The following is a 21,201-nucleotide window of genomic DNA, read 5'->3' as shown; positions in this document are numbered from 1 at the left end:
CTGGTTTACTGATACTACAGAACACTGGTTACTGATACTACAGAACACTGGTTTACTGACACTACATAACACTGGTTTACTGATACTACACAACACTGGGTTACTTATACTACACAACACTGGTTTACTGATACTACACAACACTGTTTACTGACACTACATAACAATGGTTCACTGATACTACAGAACACTGGTTTACTGATACTACAGAACACTGGTTCACTTATACTACACAAATGGTTTACTGATACTACAGAACACTGGTTTACTGACACTACATAACACTGGTTTACTGATACTACACAACACTGGGTTACTTATACTACACAACACTGGTTTACTGATACTACAGAACACTGATTTACTGATACTACAGAGCACTGAGTTACTGACACTACAGAACACTGGTTTACTGATACTACAGAACACTGGTTACTGATACTACAGAACACTGGTTTACTGACACTACATAACACTGGTTTACTGATACTACACAACACTGGGTTACTTATACTACACAACACTGGTTTACTGATACTACACAACACTGTTTACTGACACTACATAACAATGGTTCACTGATACTACAGAACACTGGTTTACTGATACTACAGAACACTGGTTCACTTATACTACACAAATGGTTTACTGATACTACAGAACACTGGTTTACTGACACTACATAACACTGGTTTACTGATACTACACAACACTGGTTTACTGATACTACACAACACTGGGTTACTTATACTACACAACACTGGTTTACTGATACTACACAACACTGTTTACTGACACTACATAACAATGGTTCACTGATACTACAGAACACTGGTTTACTGATACTACAGAACACTGGTTCACTTATACTACACAAATGGTTTACTGATACTACACAACACTGGTTTACTGATACTACAGAACACTGGTTTACTGATACTACAGAACACTGGTTTACTGATACTACAGAACACTGGGTTACTGATACTACAGAACACTGGTTTACTGATACTACAGAACACTGGTTTACTGATACTACAGAACACTGGTTTACTGATACTACACAACACTAGTTTACTGATACTACAGAACACTGGGTTACTGATACTACAGAACACTGGTTCACTGATACTACAGAACACTGGGTTACTTATACTACAGAACACTGGTTACTGATACTACAGAACACTGGTTTACTGATACTACAGAACACTGGTTTACTGATACTACAGAACACTAGGTTACTTATACTACAGAACACTGGTTACTGACACTACATAACAATGGTTCACTGATACTACAGAACACTGGTTTACTGATACTACAGAACACTGGTTCACTTATACTACACAAATGGTTTACTGATACTACACAACACTGGTTTACTGATACTACAGAACACTGGTTTACTGATACTACAGAACACTGGTTTACTGATACTACAGAACACTGGGTTACTGATACTACAGAACACTGGTTTACTGATACTACAGAACACTGGTTTACTGATACTACAGAACACTGGTTTACTGATACTACACAACACTAGTTTACTGATACTACAGAACACTGGGTTACTGATACTACACAACACTGGTTTACTGATACTACACAACACTAGTTTACTGATACTACAGAACACTGGTTTACTGATACTACAGAACACTGGTTTACTGATACTACAGAACACTGGTTTACTGATACTACAGAACACTGGGTTACTGATACTACAGAACACTGGTTTACTGATACTACAGAACACTGGTTTACTGATACTACAGAACACTGGTTCACTGATACTACAGAACACTGGGTTACTTATACTACAGAACACTGGTTACTGACACTACATAACAATGGTTCACCGATACTACAGAACACTGGTTTACTGATACTACAGAACACTGGTTCACTTATACTACACAAATGGTTTACTGATACTACACAACACTGGTTTACTGATACTACAGAACACTGGTTTACTGATACTACAGAACACTGGGTTACTGATACTACAGAACACTGGGTTACTGATACTACAGAACACTGGTTTACTGATACTACAGAACACTGTTTACTGATACTACAGAACACTGGTTTACTGATACTACAGAACACTGGGTTACTGATACTACAGAACACTGGTTTACTGATACTACAGAACACTGGTTTACTGATACTACAGAACACTGGTTTACTGATACTACACAACACTAGTTTACTGATACTACAGAACACTGGGTTACTGATACTACAGAACACTGGTTCACTGATACTACAGAACACTGGGTTACTTATACTACAGAACACTGGTTACTGATACTACAGAACACTGGTTTACTGATACTACACAACACTGATTTACTGATACTACAGAACACTAGGTTACTTATACTACAGAACACTGGTTTACTGATACTACACAACACTGGTTTACTGATACTACACAACACTGAGTTACTGACACTACAGAACACTGGTTTACTGATACTGCACAACACTGGGTTACTGATACTACACAACACTGTTTACTGACACTACACAACAATGGTTACTGATACTACAGAACACTGTTTACTGATACTACAGAACACTGGTTACTGATACTACAGAACACTGGTTTACTGACACTACATAACACTGGTTTACTGATACTACACAACACTGGGTTACTTATACTACACAACACTGTTTACTGACACTACACAACAATGGTTACTGATACTACAGAACACTGGTTTACTGATACTACAGAACACTGGTTTACTGATACTACACAACACTGGTTTACTGATACTACAGAACACTAGGTTACTTATACTACAGAACACTGGTTTACTGATACTACACAACACTGGTTTACTGATACTACACAACACTGAGTTACTGACACTACAGAACACTGGTTTACTGATACTGCACAACACTGGGTTACTGATACTACACAACACTGTTTACTGACACTACACAACAATGGTTACTGATACTACAGAACACTGTTTACTGATACTACAGAACACTGGTTACTGATACTACAGAACACTGGTTTACTGACACTACATAACACTGGTTTACTGATACTACACAACACTGGGTTACTTATACTACACAACACTGGTTTACTGATACTACACAACACTGTTTACTGACACTACATAACAATGGTTCACTGATACTACAGAACACTGTTTACTGATACTACAGAACACTGGTTTACTCATACTACAGAACACTGGTTCACTTATACTACACAAATGGTTTACTGATACTACAGAACACTGGTTTACTGATACTACAGAACACTGGTTTACTGATACTACAGAACACTGGGTTACTGATACTACAGAACACTGGTTTACTGATACTACAGAACACTGGTTTACTGATACTACACAACACTGTTTTACTGATACTACACAACACTGTTTTACTGATACTACACAAATGGTTTACTGATACTACAGAACACTGGTTTACTGATACTACAGAACACTGGTTTACTGATACTACAGAACACTGGGTTACTGATACTACACAAATGGTTTACTGATACTACACAACACTGTTTTACTGATACTACAGAACACTGTTTACTGATACTACAGAACACTGGTTTACTGATACTACAGAACACTGGTTCACTTATACTACACAAATGGTTTACTGATACTACAGAACACTGGTTTACTGATACTACAGAACACTGGTTTACTGATACTACAGAACACTGGGTTACTGATACTACAGAACACTGGTTTACTGATACTACAGAACACTGGTTTACTGATACTACACAACACTGTTTTACTGATACTACACAACACTGTTTTACTGATACTACAGAACACTGGGTTACTGATACTACACAACACTGGTTTACTGATACTACACAACACTGGTTTACTGATACTACACAACACTGTTTACTGACACTACATAACACTGGGTTACTGATACTACACAACACTGTTTTACTGATACTACACAACACTGGTTTACCGATACTACACAACACTGGGTTACTGATACTACACAACACTGTTTACTGACACTACATAACAATGGTTCACTAATACTACAGAACACTGTTTACTGATACTACAGAACACTGGTTTACTGATACTAAGGAACACTGGTTTACTTATACTACACAACACTGATTTACTGATACTACAGAACACTGGTTTACTGATACTACACAACACTGTTTTACTGATACAACACAACACTGGGTTACTGATACTACACAACACTGTTTACTGACACTACATAACAATGGTTCACTGATACTACAGAACACTGTTTACTGATACTACAGAACACTGGTTCACTGATACTACACAACACTGTTTTACTGATACTACACAACACTGGTTTACCGATACTACACAACACTGGGTTACTGATACTACACAACACTGTTTTACTGATACTACACAACACTGGTTTACCGATACTACACAACACTGGGTTACTGATACTACACAACACTGTTTACTGACACTACATAACAATGGTTCACTAATACTACAGAACACTGTTTACTGATACTACAGAACACTGGTTTACTTATACTACACAACACTGATTTACTGATACTACAGAACACTGGTTTACTGATACTACACAACACTGTTTTACTGATACAACACAACACTGGGTTACTGATACTACACAACACTGTTTACTGACACTACATAACAATGGTTCACTGATACTACAGAACACTGGTTTACTGATACTACAGAACACTGGTTCACTGATACTACACAACACTGTTTTACTGATACTACACAACACTGGTTTACCGATACTACACAACACTGGGTTACTGATACTACACAACACTGTTTTACTGATACTACACAACACTGGTTTACCGATACTACAAAACACTGGGTTACTGATACTACACAACACTGTTTACTGACACTACATAACAATGGTTCACTAATACTACAGAACACTGTTTACTGATACTACAGAACACTGGTTTACTGATACTAAAGAACACTGGTTTACTTATACTACACAACACTGATTTACTGATACTACAGAACACTGGTTTACTGATACTACACAACACTGTTTTACTGATACAACACAACACTGGGTTACTGATACTACACAACACTGTTTACTGACACTACATAACAATGGTTCACTGATACTACAGAACACTGTTTACTGATACTACAGAACACTGGTTTACCGATACTACACAACACTGGGTTACTGATACTACACAACACTGTTTACTGACACTACGTAACAATGGTTCACTGACACTACATAACAATGGTTCACTGATACTACAGAACACTGGTTTACTGATACTACACAAAACTGTTTACTGACACTACGTAACAATGGTTCACTGATACTACAGAACACTGGTTACTGATACTACAGAACACTGGTTTACTGATACTACACAACACTGATTTACTGATACTACAGAACACTAGGTTACTTATACTACAGAACACTGGTTTACTGATACTACAGAACACTGGGTTACTTATACTACAGAACACTGGTTACTGATACTACAGAACACTGGTTTACTGATACTACACAACACTGATTTACTGATACTACAGAACACTAGGTTACTTATACTACGTAACAATGGTTCACTGATACTACAGAACACTGGGTTACTGATACTACAGAACACTGGTTTACTGATACTACAGAACACTGGTTTACTGATACTACAGAACACTGGGTTACTGATACTACAGAACACTGGTTTACTGATACTACAGAACACTGGTTTACTGATACTACACAACACTGTTTTACTGATACTACACAACACTGTTTTACTGATACTACAGAACACTGGGTTACTGATACTACACAACACTGGTTTACTGATACTACACAACACTGGTTTACTGATACTACAGAACACTGAGTTACTGACACTACAGAACACTGGTTTACTGATACTGCACAACACTGGTTTACTGATACTACACAACACTGTTTACTGACACTACATAACACTGGGTTACTGATACTACACAACACTGTTTTACTGATACTACACAACACTGGTTTACCGATACTACACAACACTGGGTTACTGATACTACACAACACTGTTTACTGACACTACATAACAATGGTTCACTAATACTACAGAACACTGTTTACTGATACTACAGAACACTGGTTTACTGATACTAAAGAACACTGGTTTACTTATACTACACAACACTGATTTACTGATACTACAGAACACTGGTTTACTGATACTACACAACACTGTTTTACTGATACAACACAACACTGGGTTACTGATACTACACAACACTGTTTACTGACACTATATAACAATGGTTCACTGATACTACAGAACACTGTTTACTGATACTACAGAACACTGGTTCACTGATACTACACAACACTGTTTTACTGATACTACACAACACTGGTTTACCGATACTACACAACACTGGGTTACTGATACTACACAACACTGTTTTACTGATACTACACAACACTGGTTTACCGATACTACACAACACTGGGTTACTGATACTACACAACACTGTTTACTGACACTACATAACAATGGTTCACTAATACTACAGAACACTGTTTACTGATACTACAGAACACTGGTTTACTGATACTAAAGAACACTGGTTTACTTATACTACACAACACTGATTTACTGATACTACAGAACACTGGTTTACTGATACTACACAACACTGTTTTACTGATACAACACAACACTGGGTTACTGATACTACACAACACTGTTTACTGACACTACATAACAATGGTTCACTGATACTACAGAACACTGGTTTACTGATACTACAGAACACTGGTTCACTGATACTACACAACACTGTTTTACTGATACTACACAACACTGGTTTACCGATACTACACAACACTGGGTTACTGATACTACACAACACTGTTTTACTGATACTACACAACACTGGTTTACCGATACTACACAACACTGGGTTACTGATACTACACAACACTGTTTACTGACACTACATAACAATGGTTCACTAATACTACAGAACACTGTTTACTGATACTACAGAACACTGGTTTACTGATACTAAAGAACACTGGTTTACTTATACTACACAACACTGATTTACTGATACTACAGAACACTGGTTTACTGATACTACACAACACTGTTTTACTGATACAACACAACACTGGGTTACTGATACTACACAACACTGTTTACTGACACTACATAACAATGGTTCACTGATACTACAGAACACTGTTTACTGATACTACAGAACACTGGTTTACCGATACTACACAACACTGGGTTACTGATACTACACAACACTGTTTACTGACACTACGTAACAATGGTTCACTGACACTACATAACAATGGTTCACTGATACTACAGAACACTGGTTTACTGATACTACACAAAACTGTTTACTGACACTACGTAACAATGGTTCACTGATACTACAGAACACTGGTTACTGATACTACAGAACACTGGTTTACTGATACTACACAACACTGATTTACTGATACTACAGAACACTAGGTTACTTATACTACAGAACACTGGTTTACTGATACTACAGAACACTGGGTTACTTATACTACAGAACACTGGTTACTGATACTACAGAACACTGGTTTACTGATACTACACAACACTGATTTACTGATACTACAGAACACTAGGTTACTTATACTACGTAACAATGGTTCACTGATACTACAGAACACTGGGTTACTGATACTACAGAACACTGGTTTACTTATACTACAGAACACTGGTTACTGATACTACAGAACACTGGTTTACTGATACTACATAACACTGATTTACTGATACTACAGAACACTAGGTTACTTATACTACAGAACACTGGTTTACTGATACTACACAACACTATTTACTGACACTACATAACAATGGTTCACTGATACTACAGAACACTGTTTACTGATACTACACAACACTGGTTTACTGATACTACAGAACACTGGTTTACTGATACTACAGAACACTGGTTTACTGATACTACACAACACTGTTTTACTGATACTACAGAACACTGGTTTACTGATACTACAGAACACTGTTTTACTGATACTACAGAACACTGGTTTACTGATACTACAGAACACTAGTTTACTGATACTACAGAACACTGGTTTACTGATACTACAGAACACTGAGTTACTGATACTACAGAACACTGGTTTACTGATACTACAGAACACTGTTTACTGATACTACAGAACACTGGTTTACTGATACTACACAACACTGGTTTACTGATACTACACAACACTGGTTTACTGATACTACAAAACACTGGTTTACCGATACTACACAACACTGTTTACTGACACTACATAACAATGGTTACTGATACTACAGAACACTGGTTTACTGATACTACAGAACACTGTTTACTGATACTATAGAACACTGGTTTACTGATACTACAGAACACTGGTTCACTTATACTACACAACACTGGTTTACTGATACTACAGAACACAGGTTTACTGATACTACAGAACAATGTTTACTGACACTACAGAACACTGGTTCACTTATACTACACAACACTGGTTTACTGATACTACAGAACACTGGTTTACTGATACTACACAACACTGTTTCCTGACACTACATAACAATGGTTACTGATACTAAACAACACTGTTTACTGATACTACAGAACACTGGTTTACTGATACTACAGAACACTGGTTTACTGATACTACACAACACTGGGTTACTGATACTACACAACACTGGTTTACTGATACTACAGAACACTGGTTTACTTATGCTACAGAACACTGGTTTACTGATACTACAGAACACTGGTTTGCTGATACTAAAGAACACTGTTTACTGATACTACAGAACACTGGTTTACTGATACTACACAACACTGGGTTACTGATACCACAGAACACTGGTTACTGATACTACACAACACTGGTTTACTGATACTACAGAACACTGGTTTACTGATACTACAGAACACTGGTTTACTGACACTACACAACACTGGGTTACTGATACTACACAACACTGGTTTACTGATACTACAGAACACTGGTTTACTTATGCTACAGAACACTGGTTTACTGATACTACAGAACACTGGTTTGCTGATACTACAGAACACTGTTTACTGATACTACAGAACACTGGTTTACTGATACTACAGAATACTGGTTTACTGATACTACACAACACTGGGTTACTGATACTATACAACACTGGTTTACTGATACTACAGAACACTGGTTTACTTATGCTACAGAACACTGGTTTACTGATACTACAGAACACTGGTTTACTGATACTACAAAACACTGGTTTACTGATACTACAGAACACTGGTTTACTGATACTACAAAACACTGGTTTACTGATACTACAAAACACTGGTTTACTGATACTACACAACACTGTTTACTGATACTACAGAACACTGGTTTACTGATACTACACAACACTGGTTACTGATGCTACAGAACACTGGTTTACTGATACTACAGAACACTGGTTTACTGATACTACAGAACACTGGGTTACTGATAGTAGAGAACACTGGTTTACTGATACTAGACAACACTGTTTACTGATACTACAGAACAGTGGTTTACTGATACTACAGAACACTGGGTTACTGATACTACAGAACACTGGTTTACTGATACTACACAACACTGTTTACTGACACTACATAACAATGGTTCACTGATACTACAGAACACTGTTTACTGATACTACAGAACACTGGTTTACTGATACTACACAACACTGGTTTACTGATACTACAGAACTGTGGGTTACTTATAATACAGAACACTGGTTTACTGATGCTACACAACACTGTTTACTGACACTACATAACAATGGTTCACTGATACTACAGAACACTGTTTACTGATACTACACAACTCTGGTTACTGATACCACAGAACACTGGTTTACTGATACTACACAACACTGGTTTACTGATACTACAGAACACTGGGTTACTTATACTACAGAACACTGGTTTACTGATACTAAACAACACTGGTTTACTGATACTACAAAACACTGGTTTACTGATACTACACAACACTGTTTACTGATACTACAGAACACTGGTTTACTGATACTACAGAACACTGGTTTATGATACTACAGAACACTGGTTTACTTATGCTACAGAACACTGGTTTACTGATACTACAGAACACTGGTTTGCTGATACTACAGAACACTGATTTACTTATACTACAGAACACTGGTTTACTTATACTTTACTGATACTACAGAACACTGGTTTACTGATACTACAGAACAGTGGTTTACTGATACTACAGAGCACTGGGTTACTGATACTACAGAACACTGGTTTACTGATACTACAGAACACTGGTTTACTGATACTAGAGAACACTGGTTTACTGATACTAGAGAACACTGGTTTACTGATACTTGAGAACACTGGTTTACTGATACTACAGAACATTGGTTTACTGATACTACAGAACACTGATTTACTGATACTAGAGAACACTGGTTTACTGATACTAGAGAACACTGGTTTACTGATACTACAGAACACTGGTTTACTGATACTAGAGAACACTGGTTTACTGATACTACAGAACACTGGTTTACTGATACTACACAACGCTGGTTTACTGATACTACACAACACTGGGTTACTGATACTACAGAACACTGATTTACTGATACTACAGAACACTGGGTTACTGATACTACAGAACACTGGTTTACTGATACTACAGAACACTGGTTTACTGATACTAGAGAACACTGGGTTACTGATACTACAGAACACTTGTTTACTGATACTACAGAACACAGGTTTACTGATACTACACAACACTGGGTTCTGATACTACAGAACACTGGTTTACTGGTACTACACAACACTGGGTTCTGATACTACAGAACACTGGTTTACTGATACTACAGAACACTGGTTTACTGATACTACAGAACACTGGGTTCTGATACTACAGAACACTGGGTTCTGATACTACAGAACACTGGTTTACTGATACTACACAACACTGGTTTACTGATACTACACAACGCTGGTTTACTGGTACTACAGAACATACTTGAAATAGAATGTTTCAAGAAATCGTTAAGTTGTTTTCGTACTAAGAGAGCTCTTCCAGTGACACACCAGTATATCCGTGTATTCACATCGTTAAAAACCAAGATTGTATACATACCCGTGGTGGGCAGAGAACAGATAGCCCATTATGTATCTTTGTGTCTAATTCTAAATAAACAAACTGAGAAGATAGATAAAGAGACAGAATTAAACCAAGGGTAAGATACTCGTTAACCAATTTAGTATATCAGATTCCCCCTGGTAGAAACCAAAAGAATTACGTTTAAATGAAGTTACGCCAATTGTTTTATATAAATTTTCACAAACCTAAGAGCACTTTACCGTTGTGTAGTGTTCTTTTCTTTAGCAAACGAACATAATTTTTAAAATAATTTGTTATATCGCTTCTTAGTTTTCCCAATTTGATATATCGCTTCTCAGTTCCCCCGATTTATTTTATCGCTTCTCAGTTCCCTCAATTTGTTTTATCTCTTCTCAGTTCCCCCAATTTGTTATATCGCTTCTCAGTTCCCCCAATTTGTTATATCGCTTCTGAGTTCCCCAATTTGATATATCGCTTCTGAGTTCCCCCAATTTGTTATATCGCTTCTCAGTTCCCCCCAATTTGTTATATCGCTTCTCAGTTTCCTCCAATTTGTTATATCGCTTCTAAGTTCCCTCAATTTGTATTATCTCTTCTCAGTTCCCCCAATTTGTTATATCGCTTCTCAGTTCCCCCCAATTTGTTATATCGCTTCTCAGTTCACCCAATTTGATATATCGCTTCTCAGTTCCCCCAATTTGTTATATCGCTTCTGAGTTCCCCAATTTGATATATCGCTTCTGAGTTCCCCCAATTTGTTATATCGCTTCTCAGTTCCCCCCAATTTGTTATATCGCTTCTCATTTCCCCCGATTTATTTTATCGCTTCTCAGTTCCCTCAATTTGTTTTATCTCTTCTCAGTTCCCCCCAATTTGTTATATCGCTTCTCAGTTCCCCCCAATTTGTTATATCGCTTCTCAGTTCACCCAATTTGATATATCGCTTCTCAGTTCCCCCAATTTGTTATATCGCTTCTGAGTTCCCCAATTTGATATATCGCTTCTGAGTTCCCCCAATTTGTTATATCGCTTCTCAGTTCCCCCCAATTTGTTATATCGCTTCTCAGTTTCCCCCAATTTGTTATATCGCTTCTCAGTTCCCCCAATTTGTTATATCGCTTCTCAGTTCCCCAATTTGATATATCGCTTCTCAGTTCCCCAATTTGTTATATCGCTTCTCAGTTCCCCCTATTTATTTTATCGCTTCTCAGTTCCCTCAATTTGTTATATCTCTTCTAAGTTCCCCCAATTTGTTATATCACTTCTCAGTTCACCCAATTTGATATATCGCTTCTCAGTTCCCCAATTTGTTATATCGCTTCTCAGTTCCCCAATTTGATATATCGCTTCTGAGTTCCCCCAATTTGTTATATCGCTTCTCAGTTCCCCCCAATTTGTTATATCGCTTTTCAGTTTCCCCCAATTTGTTATATCGCTTCTCAGTTCCCTCCACCGCTGCACAAAATACGGTTTCATTACTTTCACATACTAACTGTTCTCACTCTAAGTGTTTTTGTGTCTTATAGTTACTTGTAATTTCAAAGCAAAGTGGTATTAAACCAACACCATATGTCAGTCTTATATTTTGATAGGCCGTTAGTGGTAAAATGGTTAGGTGCCTGGAATATGAATTCGTAAATTCATGGTTCGAATTCCATCATCACAAAATCTCGCTGTGTGTTTTAGAGTTGCAAGTGCACGCTATAAGAGTGACAGTCATATCTCATGTATTCGGTAAGAGAGCAGTCAGAACAAGGCGGAGAGTGCTTTTGAATACTTGTTAGTTCCTGGTATGTTATCAGAACACCCGATTTAAAAAAAAAATATCAAAATAATATTAAGATTCTTTGTAAACTCAAAACATTTTTTAACATAAACCAAAGTCAACTATTTATCTATTTAATTCAAGTGTACTTACCATACTTTTTGGAGTTTGGGGTTTCATTCAAGTTTTCTTCTTCAGAAAATATATTGGATTTTAGCCGATCAACGACCTTTCTCGGTGAGTTCTCTTCTCCTGGGGGTCCAAACAGTCGATTCTGACTGTCGCTGCTTTGATTTTGTCGTCTTGATTGGGGTGATGGGGAAGTAGTGTCGTCATCTTGACTGAAGATTCTCGACTGCATTAGATTTTTGACCACATTTGGACTTGGAGTTTGGTGTTCGACTTCACCATTTGCGGTACCAAAAATGTCGCTACTCTCTCCACCTGGTGGCTGACGAACTCTGCACGTCATGGAAAGAAAAGTAAAAGTTGCTGGAAACAAAGTTATGGAAAATTGTCTAAATATTATTCACTTGATTATTAGGCCCAGCATGGCCACGTGGGTTAAGGCGTAATCTGAGGGTCGCGGGTTCGAATCCCCGTCACACCAAACATGCTCGCCCTTTCAGCCGTAGGGGGCGTTATAATGTAAAGGTCAATCACACTATTCGTTGGGGAAAAAAAGTTGGCGGTGGGTGGTGATGACTAACTGCCTTCCCTCTGGTCTTACACTACTGAACATTGGAAGGATATAATATAACATGACATCCTTGTTCATATCGAGTAGCCTTAGAGAAAAATTCAAGAAGAAAATTTATTTACTTTTTGTTTTTATTTGCATGACCGAGAAACTAATTTTTTAAGATACAATACAACGAATTCAAAACTAATTAACGGAAACTCTCATTTTATGATATTTTGCGTTAAGAGCAACTCTCACATCAGTTGTGGACATTTTGATAAAAAGTTTAGAAAAACGACCTTTGTACTTTATGTATTTATATAATATATATATTTTAAAATGTTAACCAAAGTTTCGTCTTTGCGGCTTCATTAGGGTTAATATACACGACCTTTTGACATCAGGATAGTTTCATTATTATTCTAATATATAATAATAATTTATACGGTAGATTTGAGAAATACGGGCAGTTTTATAATGTAACGAATATTCTAATTTCAAACAGTTATGTATATTAACCTTAAGAAGTCTCAAAGGTGAAACGTTGGTTGAAATAATATATATTTTCTATAATAAAACATCATATTTTATGTTCTCTATATAGTCTTATGTGTGCGTGTGCATGTGAATATGTTTTGTTTTTTTATATAGCAAAATCACATCGGGCTATCTGCTGTGTCAACCGAGGGTAGTCGAACCGCTGATTTTAGCGTTGTAAATCCGTAGACTTACCGCTGTCCCAGCATGGACAACCCCTCTACTATCACCATGAATTATGAACACATTGAATAACAATAAGAAAAAGCATGCAGTTTAGTGAATTACGCCGTTAATAGCTAGAAACCGGGTTTCAATACCAGCGGTGGGCACAGCACAAGTAGTCCATTGCGTAGCTTTGTGCTTAACTACAAACAAACAGACAAAGCAGGAAGTTTATCATTCTTAAAACTCAAATCTTTGCCGCTAGGATAAATATTATGTCAACTATTTGACATGCCTTTTCTTCTGTATTTTTTGTGCACGTGCGTGAAACGTGAAAACAAACAAGTCGTGACGGATATTTCAAGGTGAATGTTTGAAATTCTTTTTGGTAAATACTTTCCTATATACTGGTTATACACTCTGTTAATGGTTAAGTGTAATAAAACTTTTTTGAAATTTTTTTAGCATAAAGTTATACACGGGTTTATCAGACATAACGGTTTAAAAAATTAATATTTGTAAAGAAGGGTGGTGTAGTAATATTGTACAACCACTATGGAAGTTTTGATCCCAAAGAACTTTTTTTATTTGTTTTAATTTCGCACAAAGCTACACGAGGGCTAACTGCGCTAGCCGTTAGACAAAATAGCAGTGTAAGACTAGAGGGAAGGCGGCTAGTCATCACAACCCACCATCAACACTTGGGCTACTCTTTTACCAACGAATAGTGGGACTGATGGTCACGTTATAACGCTCCCACAGCTGAAATGGCGAGCATATTTGGTGTGACGGGGATCTGAATCCGCGACCCACGGATTACGAGTCAAGCGCCTTAATCACCTGGCCATGCCGGGACCCCCGAAGAAAATGTCTAACCCTAACTGGTTACGACGTTCTTCCAGAATTAAAGCTGGAAAATATGCTATTGCAGACTTAGAGAAGGCATATCAACAAAGTTTCTGGCAAATCGTTTTCACCTAGTGATTTATTACTAAAGCATTAATACAATTTTAAAATGTACATTTGCTTATGTCGTGTTACTTTAAACCAAATATTAGATTGCCAGGAATGGTCAGGTGGTTAGGGACGCTTGATTCGTAATTTGAGAGTCGCGGGTTCGAATCCCTCTCACACCAAACATGATTGTCCTTTCAGCCATAGGGGCGTTATTAGGTGACGTTCAATCGAACTATTCTTTGGTAAAAGAGTAGCCCAAGAGTTGGCAGTGGGTGGTGATGGCTAGTTGCCTTCCCTTTAGTCTTACACTGATAGATAAAGGGTGACTAGCGCAGATAACCTCTTGTATCTTTGCGCGAAATTCAACAAACAAACAAACAAAATATGAAGTCACCTTGCAAATCAATCATTCACATAACTGCTGTCGTCCGTCGGGAAAAAAAAAACACACGAACGAATATAAATAACAACTAATTTCTAGACGTTAAAAGTCCTTGTTTGTTTCTGGTTCGTCTGTTTTCGTGTTCACGATTTAGAAGCGGAAGAAATCGCTATTTTAATGGATTTCAGCAACACTTTTTACACGCAGAGATATTTTAGGGTGTGTCATAATATTTTAACATGATAGACACCAACTTACTGAAGTTAGGCATTTTCTGTGATTCATTCTAATTATTAAGGTTAAAAAACAAAACTAGAACGAAATCGACATGAACTGAGTGATAAAAAGTTCACGAACCCTAGATTGATTTAACGTTTGTTCTTCAACACAGCATTACTGTTTTCTACAGTAACATTAAAGTCAGCAAAAAAGACATGTTTTTAGAAGAATACGGATTATATGTAATGATATTTAACACCCACAAAGTAATTGACCTCTTTCACAGCTGTCTTTGTGGCCTAAAGTGCAGGCCCTGTTTAACTGCACGTCTTCCTTATGCAATAGTGAGTTTCAGTGTTTTATTATTATTATCACTTACTGGGTATTTCAAGGGCAACACGTGGCTAGATTGTTGACCTTTTTATTTTATTTTTTGTTTATTTAACAGTTCAGAAGTCGCTTTATCTTGTGATATAACAAATAGGCAAATGTTACTGAACGTTCGACGTCAAAAAGGGCGTTGTATTTGCCCTTCACGTTCTTAAGAGTCTCAGACGCTGATTCACCTCGTGGCTTAGCTGCCGGAGATTCACAATTACGACTTTTGTTCCAAATGTTATGTGTCACAGTTTTGAGTCTATGTTTTTGATAATCGATGGAAGACAAACGACTGCATTTGTTATATTCCAAGAAAGTAAAGCTTCACATAACCTTCTTAGAAGAAAAGAGTCCTCAAAATGGCTTTATAGACATAAAGTGTGAGTTACCAGCCTTCTCAGTGTTTATAGATGTAACTTGGTTTCACTTAGATTTATTTTTATTTATATAAACACAAACTGTTGTTTTGGATAATTCGTTGTGCTTACTGTGAACGCACTCAAAGCCCTTAGAAGCATCTTAATTTTGTACATGCACTAGAGTGTGGTTATTTGAAGATAATTTGTAAGTTCTAAGAAATTACTGATATTGAAAATGAAAAGAAACGTCGGAGAAAACACGTACAAGTTAATGTATATATTTATATGACATTATTCAGCCCTTGTTTGGTAGACAGAAATATCAAAAAAGTTTCAATTTTCGTCCATTTAGTATACAAACCTCAATTTCTTGACCTAAGCCTAATCACTAATATCACAGGAAATGACGTTAGCTAGTTACGTCCAATTAGAGAAGTGTTGGTTACTTGATTTAGACGAATTTGACTAGTCGAGAGTTTTAGTTTACGGGTAAACTGAATTTTGTACTATTTTGGGCGTATTTATTTAGTTAAGGGGCGTATTTTTGTGCGTTTTTGTTACAGTAAAGCCACATCGGGTTATCTGCTGTGTCCACAGGGAACCGAACCCCCTGATTTTAGCGTTGTAAATCCGTATATTTACCGCTGTCCCAGCGGGAGACATTTAGTCAAGTTAAAAAAAATGTTTCATGTGCTTGAGTAATGCTCATAGAAACAGCACTTAGTGTATTTTAATTTGAAAATAAGAAATTCTAACAACTGTTAGAATGAAAGTGACTTTTTGTTTTAGTTTCTTGTCCTCAAGGCCACCCATTTCTCATATTTTAATATTTTCTCAACGGTTATATAGACTAAACAAATATCCTTTCTCTGGCTTCGGGGTTTTAAATGAAATATCAAATAACATGTTTATTATTAAAGCTTTCAAAAAGGCTGACTGTATCTAGCTACGTAAACTCTGAGGAGATAACTTATAAATTTAACTAAACAAGTTTTGAACGGTACAGTTAGGGCACCGTTTACAACATGTTTAATTAGTTTTAAATTTGTTTGCTCACTTAGCAACAGAGAAGGCAGTTAACGTTATATAAACATATTTAAATAAATAACTCGCGGTTTAAATAAAGTGACACATGAGCAGAAATTTAGAATTTTATCATTAATTATAAGTACATAACAAATTACACGTATACCGTGAATGAAATGCACTGATAAACCAATATAATAACCTTCCTTAAGACATCGATAGATAACTAGCAATCAACAAACACGTCTTGTAGACCTACCAGTTAAACTAATAACATTTCATAACTCTCTATACAAGAACATAAACAACTATAATAAGCCTAATAACCACACACAAAATACATTAAATGAAAGCATGCCATGAGTAATCTGTAAAGTTTAAGCTATTAATATTTTTGTTGCGTTTTCCCAGTGGTGTAGCTAGGGGGGAGGCAAGGGGTTACATCTGGCTTATATTTTGTCACGAGGGGGCGCGAAAACTGACTTTGTCCCCGGGCGCTGAAAACCCTAGCTACGCCTCCGCGTGTTCCTTTGTTGGACTTCTTTGGGGTTATTGGGTAAACTAATGCCAGTGCCAGTCTACGTAACGATACCGAATTAATTCATTTCTTCAACAAACACTTGCTACAGCCACGTTCACTTCTAGGCCTAATTTCATAAATAAACTTTTCAACATAAATCAGAACTAAGGTAGGCCTAACTCACTTATTTCTACATACCCCATGAAATGTTTAGATGATCACGTCATGATAATCGTTAGATTACTCTGTTAAATGTTTGAATTAAAATATTAAATATTTATATTACAATAACATTATAGCGAATGCACTCCATGTCGGCTTAGTGATACAACTGAGGGCTTAAAAGCCAAAATTCAGGTTTCGATATTTGCGGTGAACAGATTATACACTTCACTTTTTGTAGCTATGGGCTTAGCAGCAACAAGTATGTGAGATCCTGTTTTCTTGGGTGTAGATACAGATATAGGGTGTGTAGAAAAAATAAGGCTTTAGCCTAGGTGTAACGTATATCCTCAATTTTTCAGCGTGAATATGATACAAAAACCAAAATAAAAAACAATGTTATTCAGGCCTTAGTGGTTTTGAAAAAAGAAAAAAAAAACACACACAAGCCAAACAAACACCTAGTGAAATAGCTAATTAACCCTTATAAACTACATAAATGTTAACGAATGCCACTGAATCTAAGATATCCACTTCAGTAAGTTCCAAATAATGTCAAGAACATATATGCATATATATAAATATACACTTTCCCAGCATTGTTAACAAGAAATCTGTTTACTTCACATAAAGTTAATAATAGTTCCACAAAACCAAAACATTAGACCAATATTTAGGAAGTGCCCATTACTTATAAACAATGGGGTGTTACAAATAAAGGTGGGTCATTATTTTAGGCAGGCCTGGCATTGCCAAGCGCGTAAGGCGTGCGACTCGTAATCCGAGGGTCGCGGGTTCGCGCCCGCGTTGCGCTAAACATGCTCGCCCTCCCAGCCGTGGGGGTGTATAATGTTACGGTCAATCCCACTATTCGTTGGTAAAAGAGTAGCCCAAGAGTTGGCGGTGAGTGGTGATGACTAACTGCCTTCCCTCTAGTCTTACACTGCTAAATTAGGGACGGCTAGCACAGATAGCCCTCGAGTAGCTTTGTGCGCAATTCCAAAACAAACAAAATATATTTTAGGCATTAACAATTTTTGGAGTAGAAGAACACGTTTTAGTTTTGATATTGTTGTGAATGGGCTTTCTTTTCTTTAAAAGGTGGATTTTTACAGTATAATAACCTCCCTAGTGAACTAGTTTCTCTGATTACACTCAAACTTCTTTCTTTTCGTCTACGTACCATCCACTAGGCTTAGAACCATAACCTCCTCTCACGGTTGAAAGCCGTGATGCATCAATGCTCTAAGTTGAGAGCATCTTACATAGCATGCATGAGCGATTGTGTGGCAGCACTAAAGAGTCTGTTCTTAGCGGTTTAAACATCTACGATTATGATTGGTCATCAGAAAAAAAGAGAGAGAGAAAAAATGATACAAAATTATGATTGGCTTCAAGTAAAACTTTAATAATTATTATTGGCCACCAGTTAAAAAAAAAAAAGTCTAATTGTAATTGGTCTCAAGTATAACTTCCATAATTATGATTGGCCACTGGTAAAAAGATCTCTAATTGTGATTGGCCTCAAGTGTGACTTGATTGTTAGTTACTCCCTTTCTACGAGATGAAATGTGAATTGAAAAGTAAAATATTCATGCTACGAGTTTGGTTATTGTTATCGATTTTCTTAGCCACAACTCTTTCATAGTTATGAAAACTATAGATATAATTTATGCACAGTAATACTTAGAAGTAGTAGTGTGTCGTTCATGGCAAAAAATGTCTCTTAATATGCCGAGAAAAAAATAAAATTTTATTTTATTTTTGAAGCTTTAAAAAGTATACAGCGTCCTCTGTGGTTTACATTATAAAATAAAGTTTGAAGTTTTTATTTTAATCAGAGTACGACCAACTTTCAATGCCAACTTATGCGGTACGTTTACGAACGTACAATGCTAAATTTCTGGATTTCATTCCCCACCGTGGACACATACCGCAGGTACTCAAATACGTCTGTGCTTTGAAACAGACTCGTCTGCCAGATGTCAGTGATTTTTATAACGAAACGAGAATCGGAGCTGGCACGACGATTCGGTGTAGCCAGACCTGCCCACAATATTGGTGATACGTTATTGGACAAAACTTATATAATCCTCTTCTGGGGGGTGATTTAATAATTTACAATCTGTGGTAACTTGAAGACAAACATTTCGTTTCCAGATATTCTTGTAATGATACCTTATATGTACACGCACATTGATTGTCATAATGAACACTTTTAGGATAATAAAAGTCTCTTACAAAAGGGAAAACTCGTAGTTCTTGAAGTGCAGGGTTTCTGTTTGAAGCCATTTTGTTACTCAGACAACCTTAAGTGCCATACAAAAAGATATCAATCCAAAGACAGCATTCTTCCGCCAGAAACTGTGATAACGAATTCGGCGTGTCTCTTCTAGCTGTAACAATATATCTGATGTAAGTCATCCAAGTGTAACCAAATGATTCAGAGCCGCTTGCTCAACTGGGTAGACGAAAGATGATTCATGAATGTCCTTACAGAAAAGCAAGAACGACTGATTGCAAGGTGAAACCAGATGGCGAAACTGAACCACTCAACATAACTATGTTCATTTCTGGAATTTCAAATGGGGTCGTTGTTAGACACAAATGATGAAAAGTGCCACAAGAATATGGTCTCGGAAGACTTCCAAAGTTATCATTGTTAACCTTTTGATCATAAATTCCTTCTCTCTGTCATGTTTGGTTTTTGAATTTCGGGCAACGCTACACGAGGACTAACTGTGCTAGCCGTCCCTAATTATCTAGATGAAGGCAGCTAGTCATCACCACCCACCGCCAACT

General features: G+C 36.9%; 1 protein-coding gene across 2 annotated transcripts in view; it reads right to left on the bottom strand.

The window, feature by feature from the left end:
• The window catches only part of LOC143228713 (microtubule-associated protein Jupiter-like), a 34,348-nt gene that overhangs the window by 3,103 nt on the left and 10,044 nt on the right, over positions 1 to 21,201 (bottom strand). For both annotated transcript variants that reach the window (XM_076460003.1, XM_076460002.1), the window contains exon 3: positions 13,166 to 13,473. In XM_076460003.1, the coding sequence (XP_076316118.1) occupies positions 13,166 to 13,473 (308 nt within the window). The remainder of the gene's footprint in view (positions 1 to 13,165; positions 13,474 to 21,201) is intronic.

The sequence above is a fragment of the Tachypleus tridentatus genome, chromosome 10, assembly GCF_004210375.1.
Source record: "Tachypleus tridentatus isolate NWPU-2018 chromosome 10, ASM421037v1, whole genome shotgun sequence".
NCBI lineage: Eukaryota > Metazoa > Arthropoda > Merostomata > Xiphosura > Limulidae > Tachypleus > Tachypleus tridentatus.
The sequence above is the reverse complement of the archived record's forward strand: the minus strand, read 5'-3'. Positions and strand labels throughout refer to the sequence as shown.